Here is a 26,035-nt window from a genome sequence, read left to right as displayed (position 1 = left end):
ACCATTACTGGAAGAGCGCAGCAATGTTTTTTCTAACCTTCTAGAGCCCTTTAAAGTCCAAGGCTAAAAAGACACACATGAAAAATTTGGGTATGCATATGTAATGTTCTAAAGAAAACAGATGAGGTATGCGATTTGTCAAGGCTTTTTTTTCTTCACAGTATTGTTTGTGCAAGACATGGGCATTTAGTAATTATATATATTATGCACATCATAAAAGTAAATAGAAGCGAAAACCTACATAACTTCCCTCCCCAAAATGGATAAAAAGATTGCCCCTGCAGAATTCACTCAAGTAGATACATATTGGGCATTAGGGTATTTTTTATTATTGCTCTTTAAGCTTATTTTGAAAAATTCCAGTTGATTTAGTTTCAAGTACGATAAATGCTCTACTTTGTCTCACTCCAGTTACTGCAACCTTTACTACTCGGGCATGTGCTTTGTAAAAATGGTGCTTGGATGTATGGTAAAGAGGACAGGTTTTGGATTTTAGAAAGTTTAATTCTCTTTCTCTAGAATAAAGCCAGCGTGAAACAGACGGTCATGATGGCCAACAGCAAAAAAAAAAAAAAAAAAAAAAAAAAAAAAAAAAAAAAAAAAATATTGCTGCTCTGATCACTCAATTTTCATCAGTTTTTCGGTGTACCTAGACCAGATCTCGAAAGTTATATTCATCAATAACTTTTGGCAAGAGTCATGGTAGCTCTGGTCACACACGTTACATCCCACACAGGTCTGCAGCCATAATGACCTGCTCTATAAAAAACCGGTAGGGACACAACCCAGTTACCATGTAGGCATCAAAGTTGGATGGTAAGCAACTAAATGACCTTTTGAAACAAGTTAATTTGGCTCAATAGACCAATTTTTGCAGTGAGGTTCAACCACTGCAAGATTCAGAGGACGAGTGCTTAAAAACTACCTATACCAACCCTAAATACAGCAGCCGAAGAACGAACCAGATTTTTCTACGTTATAGTCTACAGGACTAAACTAACTATATTTCGAGTGAGTAGACAATGCCTGGCTCCAATATGTGAACTCCTAGAACATTTTGGCTGACACCCGATTCCGAGCATTAAACAGGACATGGTTCAGGATGGATCATGAACACCTATAGAAAGGCAAGGCTACGCGGTAAGACAGTCAATTGTAATATACACTTTTTTCCCCATTGCCAGCCATTTAGGGTAAAGCCGTTTCATTTCAGGTATTTCTAGACAAAGAACCAAGGAGTTCTTAAAAAGATCACACAAGTCTTAAAAAGGGCCACATCGGCAGTCAACACTAGGGACATCTGGGAGGTCCTCAGCTAGATTGGGCTTTCAAGCAACCCTAGAGTCTACCAAAGAACACTAGTCAACCTTTCAACCCCCCTGCCTAAAAAAGTTCAAATGAACGGCAAGTAGATTAGGCAGACTTTAGGTGAATCCCTTGCCAGAAGGCAAGAGTGCATCTGGTCATTAAAGATTTCACACTGCGCTTTTATGAAGGACCTTGTTCATGGCTGGTCAGTGAAGGTTGATCTTTTAGAAACCAGTTAGAAGTTAACAAATTGAACAAAATAACTGATCAATATCTGCCGTGACCTGTGGCCTAATCCGGGGTTTCAACTCCAGCACTTGAGAACGAAAAAAAAAAAGGCAGATCAACTTTTTGAAAGATGTCTGCGATCAGTCAGGTCATGTTTGGCTCATGAAAAGTTGTTGATAGTCAGGAGAAAACTGTATAAATCTCTAGTACTTGACTACCTTTAACTACTGTTTAGACAGAACTGGAAGCAAGATCAGAAGAGGAGGACAATGTGGCAGAGTTTAATGTGTTTGATTGATCACGGACCTTCCATGATGAAGTTTACTTTTTCACAGTCCAGTAACGAGCCAACTCGAGAGATCGGAGTATGAGATAACATTAGGGTGTAGCACAGGGTTACACAAAACCAAGGAACTAGGTAGCTAATGTGCCTTAAATCTGTAATTGGCACCTAACTTTTTAGGTCAACTTCTCTTCCAGGACTTTCAAAGCCAATACAGTGGTAGAAACTTCAAGTCTGCAGTGTTTGTCCATCTTATCTTAGAGTTTCAGATTTCTAAATTACTCACGTTGCACCAGCAATAAGAAGCAAAGGCGGGGAAGGGGATTAATTATTTCAGATTCAATAGGGAACAAAATGTACAACCTTACAAAGTCTGGCAGGTTTACCTACAGGAAGAGTCTCATATAACCTACACAAAGCTGTAAGGCTACCTGCACAAGGGTGCGAGCTTTCTTGCAGAAATTCCTCAGAAAGCGTTTCTGCACCATAAAACCGCACGTCTTATTTGCAGTTTCTTAGTGCGTATTTCATGCGGTTTTGCTGCACATCTCATCCTTACACTGAAAAGGGCGAAACCCGCACAAAACAATTGACATGCCACGGATTTCAAAAATCGGCAGGTCAATTTACACACTGAACGAAAAAGCAAAATCTGCATGAGATTTATCTAATCTCATACACTTTTGCTGGTACTGTATTAGGCTTATTTTTTTTTCCCCCCGCATGAGAATCCACACGTTAAAAAAAAAAAAAAAAAAAGCACGCAATGTGAAACGTGTGCAAGTAACCTAAACGAGTCTTCCAAACATATCCCAGGAATAGCAGAGTATACTAAAAACTTTCATACAAAGAAGTCGATGTTGCAACCTCCATACGTGTACAGCCCTATAAACTACCGCATTCTACTTACAGTACTCATTAGATAAAAATCTATTATTCCAGATTTGGTCTTCTATGTTTCCTTTTATAAAGATAGCACCATTTAAATACAAAAATTAAAGCATGTGAACAAATTAAAACCTGCTATAAACGTGCTTTATCCAAACACTGGAAAAAAACAAAACATATATAGTAAACTATACAAAGTAAACCCAATATTGAAAGAAGCATTAAAACAGTTGAAAACGACAAGCATCAAAAGTATATAGCGCATGTATTGCAGCCTCAAGGATGACGGAGAGGATTGCAGTACTCTGGAAGCTGTCCAGGAATGAAAACGGTAAAGCCAAGAAGGTTTGATCGTTAGTATTTTTTTTTTGTGTGTTTTTGAAGCGTTCTAAATAAATCAGAAGGGTGTTAAGAGGGGAGAAAAAGACACAAAGCCTAGTGATATTGCCTCAGATATTACCCGTATTAAGTCTTCAAACTTTAAAAGATGCAGTACCACTTTGACATAGTGCCGCGGTGTAGCGATGAAGGCACTCCAACATGTATAACATCCTCTGCATCATATAGCAAAAAAAAAAAAAAAGTTTGTATTAAATATAATGCAGAACACCATTCTTACCGTGTTTGTTCCATAGCAAACCTACACACCAACTTGCAATGGGGCAGCAGAAAAAGTTTCCACTATTTCAAAGGGTCAAAAAACGTTAGACACCAGACATTTGACCAGTTGAAAAAAAATAAAAAATGAAAAATTAGTGTATTCTAGAAGTTTTTTTTGTTTTTGTTTTTTTAAATAGGAAAAAAAATTAACAAAAAACATTAGGATAAAATCAAGTGGAACTGCCCCATAAAATGCTCAGGCATCAAAAAAGGGCATCCAACCTCCAGTGTCCGCATCCTCTACCACCTTTTGTTGACTGGTAGGTTTGCCCGTGCTCTAGTGCATAGATATCTTGGTTCCTCTAAAGCAATCAATAAGTTACTTTAAACAATTCCTACCTACAAAATACGACGACAGAATGACATGATCACACGTACACCATGAAAACAATGCTGATAATTGCACTTTGTAAACTCAAGATTCACTGAAATACAGTGGTGAAAAAAACCCAACAAAAAACCTTAAAAACTAGCTGCAATCCTACAGCAACTCAAACTGCAACCTTGAAAGCACCCATCCACAAGTACAGGAAGCTGTCCACAGACATTAAATACTGACACAGAAGTTTTTGTTTCTTTTTTTTTTTTTGAATGGTCTTTCTTCCCATCGGCAGCCGGTAAAAGCGACCTGAAGTCTACAAAACTTTCTGAAGACACTGGGGATAGAGTTTAGCAACTGCACATTCGAAGTGACGGCCCAGGTCCCACAGCCTCTCCGGAGTCTCGTACACTTTTTTCCAACTGTCGGACACTTCGTCGTATTGATAGAGGGAATTCTTTCGACTGGTTCGGAACACAAACTCCTCCACGGTGACTTGGGTGGCGCGGACAAAAAGGTGGAGTTTACCCTTCAGGACCACAAGTTTGATGTACGGGTTTGAAGACTGTTCACAAGGAAGATCTTTCTTTCGAGTCCAACGATTCTGCTCAATGTCATAAGCCTCCACGGTAAGCACGCGATGGTTGCCTCGGATGCCAGCTACATAGTAGATGGAATCTTTGTATACGGCCGCCATCCCCTGGACTCTTGGAACGGTCATGGGGGTCAGGTAACACCAGTAGTCTTTTGGAGGATCATAGCACAAGAACACGTCTCCTATGTGAAAGCAAGAAGGTAAAAAGCCAATTTTACTTAAACTCTGACCATCACTCTCTGCGATTTTATGTTATAGCGTACAAGTCAGTCTACTTTTACACTGGCGTTTTGGCTTTCCGTTTGAGAGATCCGTTTTGGACCGCTTGTGAGAGCCCTGAACGGATCAGTTTTGCCCTAATGCATGCTGAATGGAAAAGGATCCGCTCAGAATGCATCAGTTTGGCTCAGTTAGTGTCTGTCTGACGAAACTGAGCCAACCGGATCCGTCCTGACACACAATGTAAGTCAATGGGGACGGATCTGTTTTCTATGACAATAGAAAACAGATCCGTCCTCCATTGACTTTCAATGGAGTTCATGATGGATCCATCTTGGCTATGTTAAAGATAATACAAACGGATCGGTTCTGAACGGATGCAGAAGCCTGTATTATCTGAATGGATCCGTCTGTGCAGATCCATGACAGATCCGCACCAAACGCAAGTGTGAAAGTAACCTTAAAGTGAACATACTGTAAGGCCGAATGCACACGGCCGTGGAACAGGGACGTGAGTGGTCCGTGGTATCCTGGCCTGGCATCCTGCTGAGAGCAAGGAGTCATTGGTTGCCATGACGCCATGTGCTTCATGCCGCCGCTGCACTACAGTAATACACTCGTATAGATCATACAAGTGTATTACTGTAGTGCAGAGGCAGCATGAAGCACATGGTGTCATAGCAACCAATAACGCCATGCGCTCCTGCTCTCAGCAGGGTGCCAGGCCGGGATACCACGGACCGCTCACGTCCCTGTTCCACGGCCGTGTGCATTCGGCCCAAGTCTAAATGCACACGGCGCCAAATTTTTCCACCACCAAACCTGCAGTTTGCTACGAACTCATCCCTATACAATGAAGGGGATACCTTGTTGGCATTCAGCAACGCTCGCACCATGCTTACTTTTCAGCTATATGTGGATGGGATTTTCGCATGTATAGTACATTAATTGGCCGCAAGTTCGTGGTGAGGAATTTACACTGCAAATCTGCAGCGTTCACATGTTCAGCATTTGTCCATGACAAATCAGGTATGGATTTTTTTTTTAACTGTTTTTGGCTGCGGATGTGGCAGCAGATGGAGATGAGCCATGACTTTTCCTTGCGGAACTGGCGCACAAAATGAACATTCATTCCCACAGGTTTATTTTTCAGCTGTATGCGAATGGGGTATTTGGTTAGGATTTACACACAGAATCCACAACCTAGATCCTTACCAAATACCTGAACGTGTGAACACAGCCTAGAACATACATACCATCTAGTGTGGAGCGAAGCGAGCTTCGGATGCTTCATCCAAAATAATACGTACGGAGATTTGTCTCCGTACAGTATTAGAATGTATGGGCTCCGATGAGCCGAAATCAAGCGCGACTTTGCGAATAACTAACTTCGGCTCATCTGAGCCCATACAGTCTAATACTGTAGGGAGCCAAATCTCTGTACAGTATTAATTTGAAGTTTTAAAAGAAGCGTCCGAAGCTCGCTTCGCTCAGCACCAATACCATCCTCTATAACGGACCAATCTTGAAATAAAAACTGTAGTACAACTTGATCAGCCCAGGTTAAATGAAGTCATTAACAGTCCTGGACGAAGAATGTTCTTCTGTCCATAGTATCTGTTTGCCAATGAAGCAGTCTAGTTGGGGCCTTAAAGTGGTTGTGCACCTTTTGGGCGGCATGGGGGGGGGGGGAAGGTTATTACTTCTCCCTTTCTGGGCAGAACTGCGAAGGGAAGCATAAGTACCTGCTTCCTTATGTTGGCTCCCGGCATCATTGCACACCGACCTCAGCTCCTCCGCTGGGCTCCCTGGATGTAAACTACCTATTTGCCCCCACCTCAGCAAATCGCTGGCCACAGTGGTGACCTGCTCCCCTTGCACGTGACCATTAGTCATTATGCAAGGGAAGTAGGTGACCGCTGCGGGGGCATCAAACAGGAAGTTTACTTCCATGAAGACCAGTGGAGCAGCCGAGGCCAAAGATGTCAGAAGCCATCACCAGAAAGCATGTATGTATACGCTTCCCTTTGCAGGTCTGTTCAGGAGGGAAGGGTTTGCCAACACCTTCTTCTCCACCCAAAAGTGCACAGCCCCTTTAAGGAGTACCAATTTTGCAAACTTTTGATATGTCACAGTGACCTGTCAGAAGTTTTGATCTGTGAAGATCTGGGTGCTTAGACCCTCAGTGACTGATAAAACAAATGGGGCAGAAGAGTATCCATTAGTTCCCGATCAGCTCCTCTCCGAGGAGAACTAGGTGTGCGGTGTACAGATTGGTAGAAAGCCCATAGGCTCCAGCCATTTCCTGCATGTCAAGAATGAAACAAGAAGAGGCTAGCGGGACTCTGTGTCGAACGAGAGTGGGGGTGGGAATTTTACTGAGGGAGAATATGCCTTCTTTTATCCCATTCTGCACCCTTTTTAGAGTATTCCCCCGCATGTGCAAAGCCCCAGAGTACTTTTATTTTCTGTAACCTTCACCGTTTTAATCCCACTGTGACATGACCATGAGAGCCTTTGTTCACATCTATAACCCATTGCAATATCCCTACGTAGCAGTGTATGTCAGCCTTCCATTGACAGGCATCTTTTAGGCCTCGTCACAGGTAAGACATGTCCAATTAGGCCCCCCATTACCGTGACAAACTATTGGCACCCTGCAGTCTTGTAGTGGAGGGGCCAATGAGCTTATAGGGTGAGCTACCGCCCTCTTTACACCACTTGGATACCCGAGGAGTAAACTAACCATGATTTAGCGGCAATTCCAGTTGCTGCAGCAGGTTGTCAGCTGCACATTACAGCTGACACCCGCTGACGATGGCGCAGGCACAGATCCTGAGCCCACGTCATCCCTGCACTGTGCAGAAAACATTCTCCTGCATGAGGCCCAAATTTATGGTGCTGCGTGACAAGGGGTTAATAAGGTTGGGCAAACTCGATACACCTTGTTGCTCCGCTCCCTCAAACTAAGGTATTAGACTTCAAAACCGTATTACCGCCATAGTTATTTCAACCGCAGGTGCGCATCCTCAGCTCTTACCCTGTAAGATGTACATCTTGTCCTTATATTCCACAGCACTATGAAACTCCATCGCAACAGGCATTAAGCTCACAGCCGTCCAACAGTTGTCTCTAACATCATAGCATTCCACGGACTTTAGAGGATTGCGGCCGTCCCCCTCATAAACGCGTCCCCCTATTGCGTACTGCTTACCACAGCAGTGAACCAGTTTGCAACCTATACGCGCTCGGAGCAGCGGCGCCTTCGCCAGCCACCTATTATTTGAATGGTCATATAACCAGAAATCGCTTTCAGCTTTGTGGTCTATGCAGACGTCATTGTTACTGGGTTTGTAGCCCCCCGCAATGTAAAGTTCGTTATCTGGCGTCACAAGGATCCCGATTTCTCGCAAGTCTCCGGGGGGTTTGCATAGTTTATAGAATTTTCCTGTGAGCGTGTCCAGACAAGGCACAGTTTGCTTCTTCCCTGAGTGTTTGCTGGCAGCTTCGAAGCAGATGATCATTTCCGAAGCGGTCATGCCGAGACGCCGATTACAGTAATTGGCACTTATCTTTCCCTTTTGTATATGGTTTTTAGGCATTGCCCGTGCAAACATAGGAGGGATTTTTTCCAAAAATTGTTCTTCCATAAGAGGCATACGGATACATTTGGCAAATATCTCTGGAAGATGCATTTCTCTTTCGGCTTGGTCGTGTTCAAACCAACTGATAATGCTGTCGTACACGTGTTCTTCCTTATCCACATCCAGGTCGTCACTGTTCAGGATACCAATGAGCTGGTCTTTCCTCAGGTGCAGAAACTCCTGCTCTTTGGCGACGTACAGAAACTTCTTACGAATGTACTCTTGAGACTTGTCCTTAAGTTCTTGGTGACTGTAGTGATCGGCAAAAATAAATACGCCTATACAGTTCTGTGGGTCCAAGCGGCTGATCATGTATTGAGCGCACTGGTCCTGGAGGGAAGGGATCTGGAAGATGCTAGCTGCAGTGAACAGAGCCTGGACGTTGGCCTCGGTCAGCTGGACTCTGGAGGTGTATGCATAGTTCAGTACAAGCTGCATGGAATCCGCTTCAATTCCCACTAACCGGACCTCCTTCTGTGTGCTCTCTGTAAGGCCGCTAGTGAACATAGATCTGCGGTGGGGGGAAAGAAAAGAAAGGGATTAACAAAAAGGACAATGAAATGCAGAGTTAGGCAGTAGGGAGACTAAGCTCATTTTTAAAGGGGTTTTCCCATCTCAGACAATGGGGGCATATCGCTAGGATATGCCCCCATTGTCTGATAGTGGTGGGACCCGCATCTACAATGAGAACGGAGCGGGGAAATGAACAGAGGGCGCACTGTGCATGCGCAGCCGCCCTCCGTTCATTTCTATAGGGCTGCCGAAAATAGCCAAGCGCTGGCTCGGCTATTTCGGTCTGCCCCATAGAAATGAATGGGAGCATGGGCCGGGCATGTGCAGTGCACTCCCATTCACTTCTATGGGGGCAGCGCTTGGTGGTGGACGGATCCCGGGAAATGCGGGGTCCTCAAGCCAGAATGCTCCCCGCTTTGTTCTTGTTGTAGGTGCAGGTCCCAGCAGTGGGACCCGCACCTATTAGACAATGGGGGCATATCCTAGCCAAATGCCCCCATTGTGCGAGATGGGAATACCTCTTTAAGCATGGGGGTCAGTGGGTGACAAACACCACTGTATACCTCCACAGTGGCATACATAAGGCAATACTCTCGACGTATACGTCTGATGGAGGCCTTGAACAGGGCTTTAGCTGTGCATAATGTATTGTGAAATGCAGAGAATAAGGGCTCTTTCATTCTCTCCTCTTATCGCCTCTTCCCAAAATCGACTCCAATATTTCTCCCGTGCATCCCCCACACTCTGGAACTCACTACCCTAACATATCAGACACCTACAGTGGAATCCTTCAAAAGAAACCTAAAAACCCACCTCTTCAGACAAGCCTACAACCAGTGACCCTGCTGCCTCTATACCGCCACGACCAGCTTCACCCTCACCTCCTGTGTCCTTCTCCCATACCATTTAGATTGTAAGCCTCGCGGGCAGGGCCCTCTCTCCTTCTGTACCAGTCTGTAACTCATCTTGTTTATGATTAGTGCAATTGTCCGTATTATGTATATGCACCGCTTATCATATGTACAGCGCTATGGAATGAATGGCGCTTTAATAATAAATAAGTACCAACACAAGCGGATCCTGTGCATGGAATCCGCTGCGTGAAAGAGCCAACCCCCGCTCCGTACAGCAGTAACATGATTGATAACGCTCCGTGCCTCTCTGATCTTTTTACTACAAAGTCACGGTGACAACTTTATCTCACTGTGATTTTGTAGTAAAAAGATCAGAGAGGCACCGAGCATTATCAATCATGTTACTGCTGTACGGAGCGGGGGTTGGCTCTTTCACATAGCGGATTCCATGCACAGGATCCGCTTGTGTGAAAAAGCCCTAAAGGTGTCCATATACATTAGGCTAGTTTCACACTAGCAATTGACATCTCCGGAGAGGTCTGGATCCGGCACTGCCAGAAACCGCCTGAAGGCTCACTGGCCCCATTAACTTTAAATCCGGCCACAACCTGGCAAATATGATGGGAATTCGCCAGAAGATGACTGCTGCGCAATTACTCTACCATAGTTAACTGGACCGACGGTCCTTCAGGCAGTGTCGGATTAGGACATCTCCGGCAGGTTGTTTGGGTTTGCCGGAGAGGTCAAGCGCTACTATGAAACTAGCCTTAGAAGAGCATTGGGTGCAACTGCCCAAACTTCTGACCGAGACCCACCAACTATCTGGTGTCCTGAGCCTCCTTTGAAGGAGAGCATCAATAAGGGTTGGGCATACTGAATTTCAACACGTCTAGTCTTTATTTCTCATATGATAAGCTGCCACCAGAGCGGTCTCCCTCTACAAGCATATGGGGGGGAAGCTCACTGTTCAGACAGCTATCCAAGATGTATGGCTAGCTGTAGGAGAACAGAGATCATAGAGAACCTGCACTTACTGGTTAGGCTACTTTCACAGCTGCGCTTTCCCTTTCCGCTATTGAGATCCATCATAGGGGACAAAACTGAACTAAACGGAACCCACCAGAATGCATCCCGTTCCGTTTGGTTGCGTCCCCATCATGGGCAGATTAACGCTGCAATACGTGTGAATGAGGCATCAGACTATCTCCCACAAATCTGTCCATATGAACACGTCTGATTGCTTTATCATGGCATTTCACTGCATCCTAAAACGTCAGAGTCGCTGTACCTGAAGTATGGACTGATTGCTGCAAGGACGTTCCGGTGGCAAGAAAAATGTTTCCCATGATCCACTTCTACGACGATATCGGTGAGCTGGCCTTCATCGTACATGGCCTTGAGCTGCTGGAGAATGCTGCAGGCATGGTAAGGATCCATCCCACTACTGACTGGACTGGACGAGGGGACTCCATTCTGCGTCTGTAAAAACTTGGCTACTTCTGAAAAGAACAAAGAACAGATTCAGTGTGAATACGAGAAGGTGCATATTCACTACAGTTCAGGTGGAAAATACATCGCTCCCTATAGTTCAGCCTTGTGGCAGGAGGCAGGATGGACCTCTGAAGAATCCGTGGCGTTCTGCCACTTAGTTCTGTTCCCCACCAATCATATCCTGAGGGTCTCCCTCACTGACTGAAAAATCATGTCGGCTGCCCTTTTACAATGGATATTGGCAGAGTATGCCACCGATATAAGGTTAGGGCTACACGGCAACATTTCTCTCAGAAAAGTTGCACAACACGACCATCGCAAAAAATGTATCTAAGTTGGATTTTTGTGTCGTGTTGCAGTCACAGCGCGACACCACTGACTAAATTATTAATAAAAAATAAAAAAAATGCTTTGTTGCGACATGAACGTGGCAGTGTAGTTGTATCCTATACGTCGTCCTCGTGTAGCCCTAGCTCATATGTGCATGGGTGCAAAGTGTGCAAAGGGGTATAAGGGGAGGGAGGCAGCTATGGGCCAAGCCTGCCGCCAGCTTTGGAGCCCTCTATCCATGTCGTCAACATGCCCAAATAAATTCAGCACTTGGATGATTGAAATGTGTCCAGATGGGGAACATGGCTCAATATAAAACGGTGCCCATGCAACTTTGGTTGTATTCACATTGTGGTCTGCAGTCTACATAGGAGGTATAGATTAGGACTCAAGCGTCGGCCACTGAATAGGACACACACAATTAGGCAAAAATAAAATAATTTTAATAGAAAGCCTCTTCATAAGGTTAAAGGGAACCTGTCATTAACTTTTTGCCACTCATACTAACGGCAGTATAAAGTAGAGACAGGTGAGCTGATTTCGGCGGTCTGTCATTTATAAGTTAAAAGAAGTGGTTGCCGAGAACCAACATCACAATCATTGCAGACTGGGCCTGGAAAAGAGTCATGGCCACCTGAGAAGAGTCCTGGTTATTCATAATCTCCTGCTGATGGCTGACAGTCTTCTACCTAGTTTTCTCTCTTTCTCTCTAGGAGAGAACTGCCAATCATCAGCAGATGGGTGAGAGAGCAGGAGATTAGGAATAACCAGGACTCTTCTCAAGTAGATGTGACTCTTTTCAAGGCCTGGGCTGCAATGATTATGATGCTGGTTCTCGGCAACCACTTACTTTTAGCTCATGAGTGACACACCGCTGACATCTGCATGTCTGTCACTATTTTATGCTGCCCTCAGTGAGGTTAGCATAACGTTGATGACAGGTTCCCTTTAAGTTCAGAGATGCACCGAAACTCCCAGAATCCCTAGATCCGGCACCTGAAGGATCCCATTGACAATAACGGGGTCCCTCGGGTTTCCGGCACGGATACTGGCATTCTGCCAAACAAAATCCAAGAGTCTGCAACTGAGGCTCCAGCCGGAAAATCAGCTCGAGCAGTCTTTTAGGCTGAGTTCACACGGGCGTGACAGATTAGGTCCGGATGCGTTCAGTTAAACTCGCACCATTTTGCAAGCAAGTTCAGTCAGTTTTGGCTGCAATTGCGTTTAGTTGTTCAGTTTTTTCCGCGCGGGTGCAATGCGTTTTGATGCGTTTTTCACGCGCGTGATAAAAAACTGAAGGTTTACAAACAACATCTCCTAGCAACCATCAGTGAAAAACGCATTGCATCCGCACTTGCTTGCAGATGCAATGCGTTATTAACGCAGCCCCATTCACTTCTATGGAGCCAGGGCTGCGTGAAAAACGCAGAATATAGAACATGCTGCGATTTTAAAGCATTGCAGAAGTGATGCATGAAAAAAAATGCTCATGTGCACAGCCCCATTGAAATGAATGGGTCAGGATTCAGTGCAGGTGCAATGCGTTCACCTACTGCATTGCACCCGCGCGGAAATCTCGCCCGTGTGAACTCAGCCTAAAGCAATTTGCTTGCTCCCAGTGCTCATGGTGTAGGCACTCTTCCTGCTATAGACACATGCACATCATCCTGATGTCATCGGATCCAGGGAAACCCATAGAGCTAATGGGTGACCTACAGTGCTGGGCCGTATTTACTAAAGAAAAAGTGAAAATCAAAGCAAGTGATTACAGCTCTCACTTTTGGACCCTGACGCTGTGGAGCCCTTGCGAGGTTGCCAGTCTTTCACCTTGGAGCAGTTGTATACTGCAACGGTTGCATCAGGTTCAAGAACGGAACAAAAAATTACCGACATGGATCAAAAAGGATCAGATGGGTTCAATGGAGTTACAAGGCGACCTCGACCACAACACCCATCATGCAACCAAAAATTGCTGTGTAGCAATGCAGCTATTGGGCAGAATGTGGTTGCAGTACGACTAGCAAGTTGCCGCAACCCAGAATCACAAAAAGATCCAGCAGTATTGGATTTTTTTTTGCAATTCAGAGAGTCGCTGCAACCTAAGAGTCGCACTGTGAACCCATCCATACCGGTGGCTGTGTTGCTGCAAAGACATGTCTGGTAGCGCAACGTAGCCAGGAACACTGTGTAGCCCCAACCTAAAAGTGACAATACACATTAGGCCCCGTTCACACAGCTGTGTCTGTTTGGCAGACAGCAGATCTGGAAAACACAGACACCGGCTGTGTGCACCCCGCATCACTGTGCGAGGTCAATGGGTCCACGATCTGCAAGATGCGACCGAAGCAGTGGGGCTGCATGGACTCTGAAGCACAGGGAAGCCCTCTGCAAAACGCACACAGTCATGTGAATGGGGCCTTAGATTGATATCTAGGCCATACCCGCCAATTTCCATCTTATGCAGGGATCAGCAACCTCTGGCACTCCAGCTGTTCTCAAACTACAACTACCAGAATCCTTCTTTCACTTCTGAGGGAGTTACAAGAACAGCCAAGTAAGCATGCATGCTGGGAGTTGTAGTTGCACAGCAGATGGAGGTTGCTGATCCCTGCTCTAATGTACATGGGGGCATCCTGAGAACCTTTAAGGCAGAGGATGGGGCACATAAGGATCAAGCAGTTGGATATCAATATGTCTGAACCTGAGATAAGCCACCAGAGGCGGCTGGCATCGCCTACTCCTCTTTACCCCTTGAGAGCACATGCACACTCAGCTGAACCAAGGGAGGGAGCACAATCAGCTTCAAGGGCTTGTATTATCTGAGACATTGGGTATATCACTAGGATATGCCACCAGTCAGATAGTTGTGGGTTCCACCTCTGGGACCTGCACCTATCTCTAGAACGGGACCCCAAAGTGAACAAGGTCGCACAGACGCCCTAATTCACTTCTATGGGAGTTCCAAAAATAGCCAAGCTCGGCCATTTTCCAAACTCATAGAAGTGAATGGAGAGTGCAGCACGCTCTTGACCACTTTGGGGGGAGGGGTCCCGTACTACAGATAAGTGCAGGTCCCATACCTACCTGACATTGTCTCAGATAACAACCCCTTTAAGTTGCAGATAAGCCCTATCCTCGATCAATAACACAAGAACATGGCTCAAAACAGAGATGGAACCCCTTGGGCACTGCTCGGGGCCTTCGCTTATTGTAGAAGCGATACGATATTCTATGATCACTGTCGCTTCCAGTAGTAGAAGTCTCTGGGCAATGCCAAAGGGGACCGATGTGACTACCGAGTCCTGTCTTGCATGATATCAGTGGTGACCCAAGATCACAGACCTCCATAGCTCCAGCTAGAGCCGGGATCAGCAACCTTCGGCACTACAGCTGTTGTGAAACTACAATTCCCAGCATGCTCCATTCCTTTTTGATGGGAGTTCTGAGAAGAGCAGAGCAATTATGCATGCTGGGAGTTGTAGTTTCACCATAGCTGGAGGTTGCCTACCCCTGAGCTAGAGGGTTATCGAGAGGCATCCAACAGATCACAACAAAAATCTGATGTGGAATTATTAGCCAATGGTATTTCTGCGCCATGGCAGCAGCGCTAATGCCCAGCGTCCACGGTGCGCCATGTCAATAAAGCTTGCACACAAATTTTCTGCGGTCGTTTTGTTGCTATAGATACACCGCCATCGCCAATGACAACTCGTATTGGTGCAATCATCTGCGATTCTATGGCGGTTTCATTTGGGAAGTGGATGTGATGGGCAGAGGGTCTCAGGACATGGAGTGGAGGGGATCATCCAGGGGACTGAGGAGTCACAGGCACAGCATTGCCTGCTGGGTAATTCCTCCCACATACACCCCATGTCAACCCTATAGAACCAATATATGCAGGCAAATGAATGGAATACGGCCCCCAAAGCAAACCCCGAGTCCTCAGAGCGCCCCCCAAACAACCCACCTCCTCCCTGCGCAGCCATTCTCCTCCTCCGGCTCCAGCTTGAGTACAAAACGTCACTTACTTCCTTTAGAAAGCCCGGATGTTCGCCGCCAACCAATCAAAAGCCTCCCTGCTCACCGCTGAAGCCACGCGATTGGACAGTTATAGCAAAGGACGCCGGGAAATGTAGTTCTAGTCGGCAGTAAAGGGCGGGGCCTTCCTCGGTGTTTTTGTGTGACGTGTCAGCTTGCTGGGAGAGGGATGTCGGGATATGTAGTTCTAGAGAGGAGGAGGCGGGGGAGCTGAATCAGCTGGACTGGGTCATGGTGGGGCAGAGGCCGTAGCTCTCCAGTCACATGATTAAGTGGCGGTCCCTGTGTTGTTTCTTATGTATGTAACAATGACAATTATAATGTTATCATAATATATGGTGGTCATTTTTCAAAACTAGCAGGAAAACAGTTTTGGTTGCCCATAGCGACCAATCAGAGCCCAGCTTTCATTTCTTAAAGTGTCTTGAAAAAAATGAAAGGTGAGCTCCAATTTGTTGCTGTGGGCAACGAAGAGTTTTTCTGGTAATTTTGATAAGGCTTCGTTCACATCACCGTTCAGCCTTTCCAAAACGGAGCAGGAGAACGGAAAGGATGGCGCATAACTGAGCCGAACGGAACCTAAGGACCCCATAGACCAAGCATGCTCAACCTGTGGCCCTCCAGCCGGTGCAAAGCTACAACTCCCAGCATGCCTGAACAGCCTTCAGCAGGGCATTGTGGGAGTTGTAGTCTTACAAAAGCTGGAAGGCTACAGGTTGGGCATGCCTGCCATAGACTATAATGCGGTCCGTTAGGTTTCCGCTCAGAAGAAGATTTTGGAGCGGAGACAAAAGTTGTGCATGCAGGATTTTTGTCTCCGCTTCAAAAATCTTCCTAACCTAACGGACCCCATTATAGTCTATGGCAGGCATGCTCAACCTGCGGCCCTCCAGCTGTTGTAAAACTACAACTCCCACAATGCCCTGCTGTAGGCTGATCGCTGTAAGCTGTCCAGACATGCTGGGAGTTGTAGTTTTTTCAAAAGCTGGAGGTCCGCAGGTTGAGCATTTATACTGTAGGCTGTTCAGGCATGCTGGGAGTTGTAGTTTTGCACCAGCTGGAGGGCCGCAGGTTGAGCATGCCTGGTCTATGGGGTCCTTAAGTTCTGTTCGGCTCAGTTATGTGCCGAATACGTCCTTTCCGTTCTCCTGCTCCTGAACGGTGATGTGAACGAAGCCTTAAAGGGGTTATCCCACTTTGCATTTTCATACTTACCTGCTGCCTGCACGCCGTTCACTTCCTGGATTCTGGATGGGAGCGGGCTTCATCTTGATTGAAGTCTTCTCCCGGCCGGGAGAAAAGAAGGAGTCTTCTGCGCAAGCGCGGCCACCGGGGTTCCGGAGAAGAGCGGTGGCCGTAACCAGGGGAGACCGAATGACAACAATGAGGTAAGTGGGGATGAATTTTCTCGTAAACGGTGGGAATGGGTTAATCAAATATATTTACAAAAATGATCACTGTCAAATCATTAACAGATTTAACAGTGATCATTATGATGGGATAACCCCTGTAATGAGGATCTATGGATTGTATTAAAGGAGTCCTCTCACTTCAGCAAATGGCTTTTATCATGTAAAGAAAGTTAAAGGGGTCCTGCACTTTATTTAAACTGATGATCTATCTAGATCATCAGCATCTGACTGGCGGGGGTCCGACACCCGGGACCCCCGCTGATCAGCTGTTTGAGAAGGCAGCGGCGCTCCAGCAGCGCCGCGGCCTTCTCTCTGTTTACCGCCGGCCCAGTGACGTCACAACTAGTATCACTGGCCTGGGCGCGGCTAACCTCCGTTCACTTGAATGGAGCTTAGCCCCGCCCAGGCCATTGATACTAGTCGTGACGTCTTTGGGCCAGCGGTAAACAGTCAGAAGGCCGCGGTGCTGCTGGAGCACCGCTGCCTTCTCAAACAGCTGATCGGCGGGGGTCCCGGATGTCGGACCCCGCCCGGTTAGGTGCTGATCTATCCAGAGGATAGATCATCAGTTAAAACAAACTGTAGAACCGCTTTAATACAAGGCACTTACTAATGTATTGTGATTGTCTTTATTGCCTCCTTTGTTGGCTTGATTAATTTTATTCATTTTTCCATTACATTATACCCTGCTCGTTTCAATGGTTATGACCACCCTGCAATCCAATAAGGGTCATGCTTGCACATTATAGGAAAAAGCTCTGGCCTATGTGCGCTGCTAATGGCCCCGGCCACCAGAGAGGCAGCGCTTTTTCCTCCCACACTTATATTGGTTATAAAAACTGCATGAAAAAAATCGGATCAAAACCCAGGTGGGAGTATACCCAAGCAAGAAAAAAAAAAAAGATTCTATGACACTTTTTCAACATGGAAATCATATCTGTTACTCCCTGTGGGGGGGAAAAACATTCCACTTATCACAAAAATGTTCAACGTTAAATGCGTTGTCTCGCTGCAGCAAATGACATTTATCATGTAGAGAAAGCTAATACAAGGCGCTTACTAATGTATTGTGATTGTCCATATTGCCTACTTTGCTGGCTGGATTCATTTTTCAATCACATTATACACTGCGTGTTTCCATGGTTACAACCACCCTGCAATCCAGCATCGGTGGTCGTGCTTGCACACTATAGATAACAGTGCTGGACTATGCACACTCGTGTGGTCCCAGCCGCCAGAGGCCTGCTCTTTTTCCTATAGTGTGCAAGCACGACCACCGCTGCTGGATTGCAGGGTGGTCGTAACCATGGAACAGTGTATAATGTGATGTAAAAATGAAGTCAGCCAGCAAAAGAGGCAATATGGATAATAACAATACATTAGTAAGTGCCTTGTATTAGCTTTCTCTACATGAAAAATGTCATTTGCTGAAGTGTAAAGCCGTATGTCTACTACATGGAACCATCTGGATTTTACCTGACTCTGTCCTGTTTTCTCGCTTTCCACTAGGCCAAAGGTGGAAATAGCACCTGGTACTTTTTTAGTACCTGATCTGAAGAGGTTCCAAGCGAGCCAAGTGGGTACTGTGAAGTCACATGACCACACTGCTCACTAGTGATTGGTCCGAGAGAACCTTGACCGCATTGCTACTAGCAGGGGGCACTATAGCCACAACGGAAAACAAGATACCTTGTATCAAAACATAGTAGAGAAGGGTAGAGCCAGTACCATGTAGTGGAAAAGTGGCTTAAAGGGACAGCCACACGTGACATAAATGGCGCAGATTTTCCGAAACAAAATTGCATCTGGAAAATCTGAAATAGCAGCAGCAAAGCAGATGGATTAAAAAAAAATCTCACCCACAATGAAATAATAAGAATAAATTGATATCCTGCTGATTTAAAGGGGTTGTTCACTCCTGGGGTCCTTTTCTACAGACCCCCCCAGCATGGCCAGACCGGCGATGGTAAATCACACTTACCTGATCCCCGCTGCAGGGCCCTGCTGCTCTGCAGGTCCCGGGTCTCCTCACGTCAACATCCTGTTTGATACAGGTTATGTATGTGACCACTGCAGCAAATGATTGGTTTCAGCGTTCACGTGTCACCCATGTGTCCCGTGACCCAGTGACATGATGCATGGGAGACACGTGATCGCCGCAGCCAGTAATTGGCTGAAGTGGTCATGTGACCCATGTCAAAAAGGATGTTGAGGTGGGGAGACCCAGGACCTGCAGAAGCCGGCAGGGTAGAGATGCAGCTGGAACCCAGGGACGCGAATCAGATAAATAAGTTCTGGCCATACTGGGGTGTCCCTAAGGGTGGACAACCCCTTTAAAATCTGCACCATATGTCAAATTACGTGCAGATTTCATTGTGGAACATTTTTGTTCCATTGATTTCACCCTTTGCAATGCACGAGTTTGTGTGCAGATACAGTGCGGATATACTGCTGCAAAAGATCCACAGCGGACGCACTACGTGTGGCCCGTGCCCAAAGGGTTACTTCACAGGCGGCAGAAATTGAATAGCAGTAGCTCTGGCGGCAAACACACAGATTTCTGCAAGCCGCATTCAGAGTCAGTCACAGAAATGTCATCAAAACCTGCCTCGGAGTGACAGCGAGACACTTATCTGGAAGAGTTTCCATAGAACGGCGGAAACTTCTACCGCATTGAAGTCAGTAACACAAATTTCTTGACCACAACAGCTGATCATCCAGCGGCAGGAATCCTGGGATCCTGGACAGGGGTTGTGCAAAGTAGAGAACCCCTTTCAGACACTGCTTCTCACTTGTACCCACAACAAGAGGATATCTTCCACATCTAAAAGAAGGCTTCACCATCAACATAGACGGGGGTTCTTTACTGTAAGAGCAGCGAGACTATGGAGCTCTCTGCCAAAGGAGGTTGTGATGGCCACTTCATTGACAAGCTCAAGAGAGGCCTGGATGCAGGGGTGGACTGGCCATAGACCCTACTGGGAAATTTCTTAATGGTCCGATGCCCAGAGGGCCACCTAAACCCTCCTCTTGGCCAAAAGCCGGGTACATAAAGATCTGATGCTCTCGGCATTCATTAATTTAGGCAGTATTTTCTGCTGCACTGTGGTATCTGGGAACACCTTTAGGCTTTTTTCCAGGGCCACTTTAAGTTTCCAGTCTGCCCCTGCCTTGATGCCTTTTGCAGGTTATGGGTACTAGATTTCTGGAGAAGAGATTCCAGGAATTGATTCCGATTTCCAGATTCGAAGACGGGAAGGAGTTTTTACATCCTCCTCACAGGGGTTCTTGTCTTCTTCTGGATCAACAGGGTTGGACTTGAGTCTTTGTTCAGCCGGCATTCTGCTATTTTCGGAACTCCCATAGAAGTAAATTGAGGATGGCTGTGTTTGCGTGGTGAGCCCTCGTTCACTTTGGGGGCCCTGTTCTAGAGATAGGCGCAGGTCCTAGAGCTGACATTGGTGGTAGATCTAAGTGACATCCCACCATTGTGTGAAAAAGGCCGACCCCTTTAAAGTGGTATTCCCATATCAGACAATGAGGACATATCGCCATGGAAATGAATAGGGACGGCCACCACTTTCATTTACTTCTATAGGGCCGATAGAAATAGCCGAGCCAGCGCTCCGCTATTTTAGGCGACCCCGTAGAAATGAACGGAGGGAAGCTGCGCATGCACTGTGCTCCCTCCTTTACTTTGCATTTACGAGTGATATCCCCCATTATCTCAAATGGGAAAACCCCTTTAATGGCCTATCCTTTAGGATAGGTCATCAATATCAGGTCATGGATGTCTGACTCCTGGTACCCCCTTACGATCAGCTGTGTGAAGAGGCTGTGGCACTCCGGTGAGCGCTGCAGCCTCTTCCTAGGCCAGTGACGTCACGGTCATTGGTCACATCGCCAATGTGAAGCTCAGTCCCATTCAATGTGAATGGGCTGCAATACCATGCACGGCCAGTATACAATGTATGGCGCTGTGCTTGGTATGCTGTGAGAAAGCTGCAGCGTTCAACAAAGCATCGCAACCTCTTCAAATAGCTCAGACCCCAACTTATCAGATATTAATGATCTATCCTGAGGATAGGCTATCAATATTGAACTTCCGGAAGACCCGTTTAAGAGAATTCTGCTGTGTTTATGGGTTTATATAGCGATAATCATGGCCATAATACAGCAGATAATTACTGTAGTCGGAAAACGACTCTACTTATCATCTCCCTTGTCACAGATGCAATTCAGAGATGGTTCCCCTGATCTTTCCCCTCTTAATTAGTTCCAATACTTAGCATTTCCAGCACAATTGTAGCATTGCACTCATAGCAGCAATTAGAAGCAAATGAACTGTTCAAATCATCCGCTCATGTGGCAGCGGGTTATTTATAAAGACGCCATACATTGTGGGGAGACGTGACGTGTCGCCGGTAATGAATGCAGGATTCCCCTGCCCTTCGCTCTCTGCGGCGTCTGGCGCTCTTACTGGAGAAAGCGTCTCTGGAGCGCTGCTCCTGTGTACCGGATTATAATGTGATAATAATGATCTTTAATTTGTTGTCTATCCCTCTGACGCTCGCTACAGCGACGGCGAGACGACAGCGAGCTGCACGCACCGGCTCTTATTATAACAGCAATTATATTCTTTGTGAATTGATTACGAAGAGAGAAAGCTGAGTTAATAGGAGGCAATTACTTTTTATGTATTGATCTCTCAGAAGACAAGGAAAGGACGGATGTCTGATAACGGTGGAATAAATACTGGGAATATTGTATTGCATTTATTTATTGCAATTTCATATATATATATATATATATATATATACATATGCAAGGGATATAGATGTGAGGGAGCTAGATATGGGATACATATGCATGAGATAAAGATGATAGATATTTAGATATAACGATAGATAGATGATACATAAATATGAGATATATACTTGAGAAAGGCTCTAGTGTTCAGCTGAAACGCTGCATATCCACATGGGTGAATAAAGTCATTTTCTTCATTTTTTACTGATTTGGTGCTGCCTTTTTGCTACTATATATATATATATATATATATATATATATATATATATATATAAGCAAAAAATAAAAAGCAGCACTACTATTTATATATTAGTAATTAGATAGATAGATAGATAGATAGATATGCAAACAGGCAGCACTCTAAAATGGGTGAATAAATTTTTTCTATTTTTCAATTATTTCAGCATGCTGCCTGTTTGCCTTTTTACTTTTTGGGCAATAGTCTTGTCCCTCAGGTGTGCACCTGTGTTGTTTTTTTTTGTTTGTTTTTCATTATGGTGCTCCTATTTTTCTGCTTTTGGATAGATAGATATTAGATAGACATAGATAAATATAGATAGAAATAGATAGATATTAATGTAGGTGGAAAATTCTGAGATAAATGACCTTTTATGAAGAACTTTGGCAATGGCATTCAGCACACCCAAAACTTTAGGATCTGTGCAGTGGGCGTTTTAACCCCTTATTGGTATCTCGCCCATACGCAGCCATTTGTTCTCCTCTTTGGACGATCACTACTTGTTAGACACAGTATCCCTCTGCTGAGACCTCCAGGGATCAGTTCTTATCCGTGCCTACAGCGCCACCACAGGGGTCATTCATCATTACAAGTGCCCATTCATATCAGTGGGTTGTGTAAAGCAGGACAGGACAGGTCCTCCAGAGCAAGAGACGCTCTTTACTACCACTCTCTGCAGATGAAGATCCTGAACAGAGGACCCCCCCTCCTTTGTAGGCTTTCTGAAACCAGACAACTCCTTGAAGAGCATATCTGTAACAGTGAAGCACTTTTCAAATGTGCATTCAGCCTTAATTATATTGTGCAATCAGAATATATTGAAACCTTATCGCAGCAATATTAAAATGTCTATCAATGTTTAAACGTTTCAGATGTAATTAAGATCCACTCCGTCTGCTCCGTTACCGCGCAGGCATTTTGTGAAGCGCTTCTTTACCAATGGATCGCTACCTACTATCAGCGCTGGTAAATTGCAATGAATCCTTAATAGAATTATAATTGAATTTCTGAAAGGGAGCCTCTGTATAACATCTGCTTGGTCATGTGACCGCCCTCTCCGTTTACCACGGGCTTCATTCTCATATAGCAATTATCGACGCGTTTTGGGTGCCTGGTTCGCGCTAGCACTTCTGTCGGTACAGGATAAGGGTCTTGATGAAGAGTGTGTACAGAAGAATAGAAATAAGCTTCTACAAATCGATTCTGAGGTTTTTCCAATTTCCTTAGAGGGTGTTTGTGTGGGCTGTGAAATTGCACAGAGATTTAAAAAAAAAAAATGAAATGAAAGATAAGTATGACTCCCACTGTACAGCCCAGTACAACCGCCATATCTGTTCTATATAATACATGCTTTACAGATAGAAAGACGTTATTCCCTTGTTTGTCAGATTACCCTGGCAAATTCTACTAAAGTGCACAGGTAAAAAATGTTATATTGTCCAATTTCTAAAAATATTTTCCAGTAGGTCCTAATGTAATTTTTCGAGTTGCATTCATCTGTATTTGACATCATATTTCACCCCTGCAGCACAGAAGAAGGGCTATGTAGAATCCTTGGCCGCTGCGTCCAGGGAAGCAGAGGAAGACGGCTGTTATGGTGCCTAAACTCAGGAAGGGGCCCAGGAGGAGGACAAATGTCTTTCCTTATAAGACCCATGGAGCGGTGAGTATGGTGCTCCCAGTCCTAGTACTGTTATTACTCACAGCTCCCTGTTCTACTTCTCTGGGCGCCTGCGCTGCACTAAGGGTACTTTCACACTGGCGTTAGAGGAATCCGGCAGGCAGTTCCGTTGCCGGAACTGCCTGCTGGTTCCGGAGATCCGTGTGCAAACGGATACCATTTGTTTCTGATGCGGATCCATTTGACAAATGCATTGAAATACCAGATCTCTCCGGTGTCATCCAGAAAAACGGATCTGGTATTTATCTTTTTCACATTTTTAAAGGTCTGTGCATGCGCAGACCGGAAAACCGGATCCGTTTTTTAAGGAATACTTGGTACCGGATCCGGCATTAATACATTTCAATTATACGGCATTCCAGCAAGTGTTCGGGCATTTTGGCCGGAGAAAATACCGCAGCATGCTGCGGTATTTTCTCCGGCCAAAAACCATAAAAGTGACTGAACTGAAGACATCCTGATACATACTGAACAGATTGCTCTCCATTCAGAATGCATTAGGACAAAACTGAAGCGCTTTTTTTTCCGGTATTGTGCCCCTAGGACGGAACTCAATACCGGAACACTTTAATGCTAGTGTGAAAGTAGCCTAAGTCCTGGCAGCACACAGCTTCAGGACGGGACATTGTGTGTTGACAACTGGGTGTTACTAGTCCCCGTTCTCAATAGAGCATGTCCCTAGTCAGTATGACATTGTCCAGATTGAAACTATACAGGGACACACCCCATTTCCAAAAGGGAATGTTAACATCCAGATGTCAGTTTAGTCATACTGTTCCAGAAAGAATAACAGAGGGAAAGTACAAAGCAGCATTCTACAGAAACAGACATGCCAAATAGTACTTCTATACAAGGCCCTCAAAATGCTGCTATTAAGTGCCCAAATAATACCTCCATACAATACCTATTTAATACTACCATGCGGTATCCATTGTAGGAAGGCACAAGGGGCTGTCATTGACGGAAGATATGTGTCACCAAGATTCCTGGCCTCGGGGAGGTAAGAGCCGGTAGTTTTAAGTGTCAGCGGCAGCTAGTGCTGACTGACACAGTTTTTTGTTAGTATGGCTGTAAAGCCGATCCGGGCCGGCTCTTACTGGGAGTAGCCAAAGTGCTGGGTGGGTGGCTGCTCCCCACGCTCCAGGCTGGGTCTTGTTTGGCCTATATAAAACCCAGCCAGCAGTCTCAGCTGGTTGTGATTTATCCTCCATCTGACAGAGAAGCTGGGGAGTTTCTGTGTTTTGGGACCTGTGAATTTGTGCCGTGCTAAAAGGCTGAGAGCCGCATGCTGGGAAACAGGCCCCTAAAGCCTGCTGTGGACTGCGGGTGGAAAACTGCTAACCAGGTGAAGATTTTGTTCTATGGACATTGCATGGTGTGAACAAACACCAAGACTGAGAACGGTCATTTTGTTTTTCCTTATGTTTAAGTTAAAGACTTTGTGATTGCCTCTATACTGCGTCCGCTAGCCTGTCTACCAGAGCAAATCCCCACACCATATAATGACTGTAGCGCCCGCTTTACACTCTCATGTTTCCCACGTCTTTGGTGGTCCAGGACCACAGGACAATTACGAGCCTGAGGGTATGGTCACACGGCTAAAATCCGCAGCAGGAAAATCAGTTGCTGGACACAGGTAATTTTTGGTGGTAGTAATTTTGTGGCTTTATAGATGTTTTTTTTTAGAAAACCTTTTGAGTGAGGTTATTCTACAATAAAATCTGCTTCTAATCATGGGCCTATAGCCATAGCACTTACTCAATCAGGTGCAAAAAGTACCTTTTGTGTGGAATAACAATATGGCGGCTTTTTGCTGTAATGCTTTTTTTATATATGATGCTATTATACATACCTATAATTATTACTATGCTGATGATTTATTTTCGTACACTAGGTGATGGGGGCTCCATCTTATTTTTCAATTAGGCCTCATGCACACGAACGTGTGCCAGCTGGGCCCGTGCTGCGCACTGAAAATTGCGGTAAGCAATGCATGGGCACCAACTGTAGGGCCACCGCATGTGGACGCGGACCCATCCACATCCGACGGTCAACACCGCAAAAATTACTACCACCAAAAATTACCTGTGTCCAGCAACTGATTTTCCTGCTGCAGATTTTAGCTGTGTGACCATACCCTCAGGCTTGTAAATGTTCTGTGGTCCTGGACCACCAAAGACTTTACCATTAACCCGTTTATTGCCCTAGACCACAGGGACTTTCATGAAAAACCTGAGTCATTGGAAGCAGCTATGGCCCTTGCTGTACATCTGGATAGACGCCTGAGGGGAAGATCTAAGGGTCTTCATCCTCAGGACGTACTGTCAAATAAGGTGGCGGCTTCCTTTGACACTTATGGCAAAGAGACACCTGTGGTTACGCCTTGTGAGGAGCCTATGCAGTTGAGGGGAGCTACTCCTGGGACTGCTCGTAAGAGCTCTGGTCATATGAAGGGAGTCTGTTTTTATTGTGGAAAGAAGGGACATTTTGTGAATATTTGTCCATACATTCAGCGTCAAGGTGTA

General features: G+C 45.5%; 1 protein-coding gene across 1 annotated transcript; it reads right to left on the bottom strand.

Annotated features, from left to right (window-relative positions):
* Positions 1 to 2,717: 2,717 nt before the first annotated feature.
* Positions 2,718 to 15,317, bottom strand: KBTBD8 (kelch repeat and BTB domain containing 8). The gene is made up of 4 exons (XM_044301829.1): positions 15,300 to 15,317; positions 10,800 to 11,010; positions 7,541 to 8,655; positions 2,718 to 4,463 (listed from the first exon to the last, which is right to left on the bottom strand). Exons 2-4 carry the CDS (start codon positions 10,946 to 10,948, stop codon positions 4,003 to 4,005), a joined length of 1,725 nt encoding a protein of 574 aa, XP_044157764.1. The 5' UTR covers positions 10,949 to 11,010; positions 15,300 to 15,317; the 3' UTR covers positions 2,718 to 4,002.
* Between the last annotated feature and the right edge of the window lie 10,718 nt (positions 15,318 to 26,035).

The sequence above is a fragment of the Bufo gargarizans genome, chromosome 7 (genome assembly GCF_014858855.1).
Source record: "Bufo gargarizans isolate SCDJY-AF-19 chromosome 7, ASM1485885v1, whole genome shotgun sequence".
NCBI classification, from domain to species: Eukaryota; Metazoa; Chordata; class Amphibia; order Anura; family Bufonidae; genus Bufo; species Bufo gargarizans.
This window is presented reverse-complemented; position numbering and strand designations above follow the sequence as displayed.

Bases quoted from the DNA above. Each gene is read 5' to 3' on its own strand.
- KBTBD8 (XM_044301829.1), bottom strand. From the start codon at position 10,948: ATGGATCCTTACCATGCCTGCAGCATTCTCCAGCAGCTCAAGGCCATG. The intron at 8,656-10,799 runs GTACAGCGACTC...CCCCCACCGCAG, and splicing joins GCAATCAGTCCATACTTCAG to ATCTATGTTCACTAGCGGCC. The intron at 4,464-7,540 runs GTAAGAGCTGAG...GCTTTCACATAG, and splicing joins CAAGATGTACATCTTACAGG to GAGACGTGTTCTTGTGCTAT.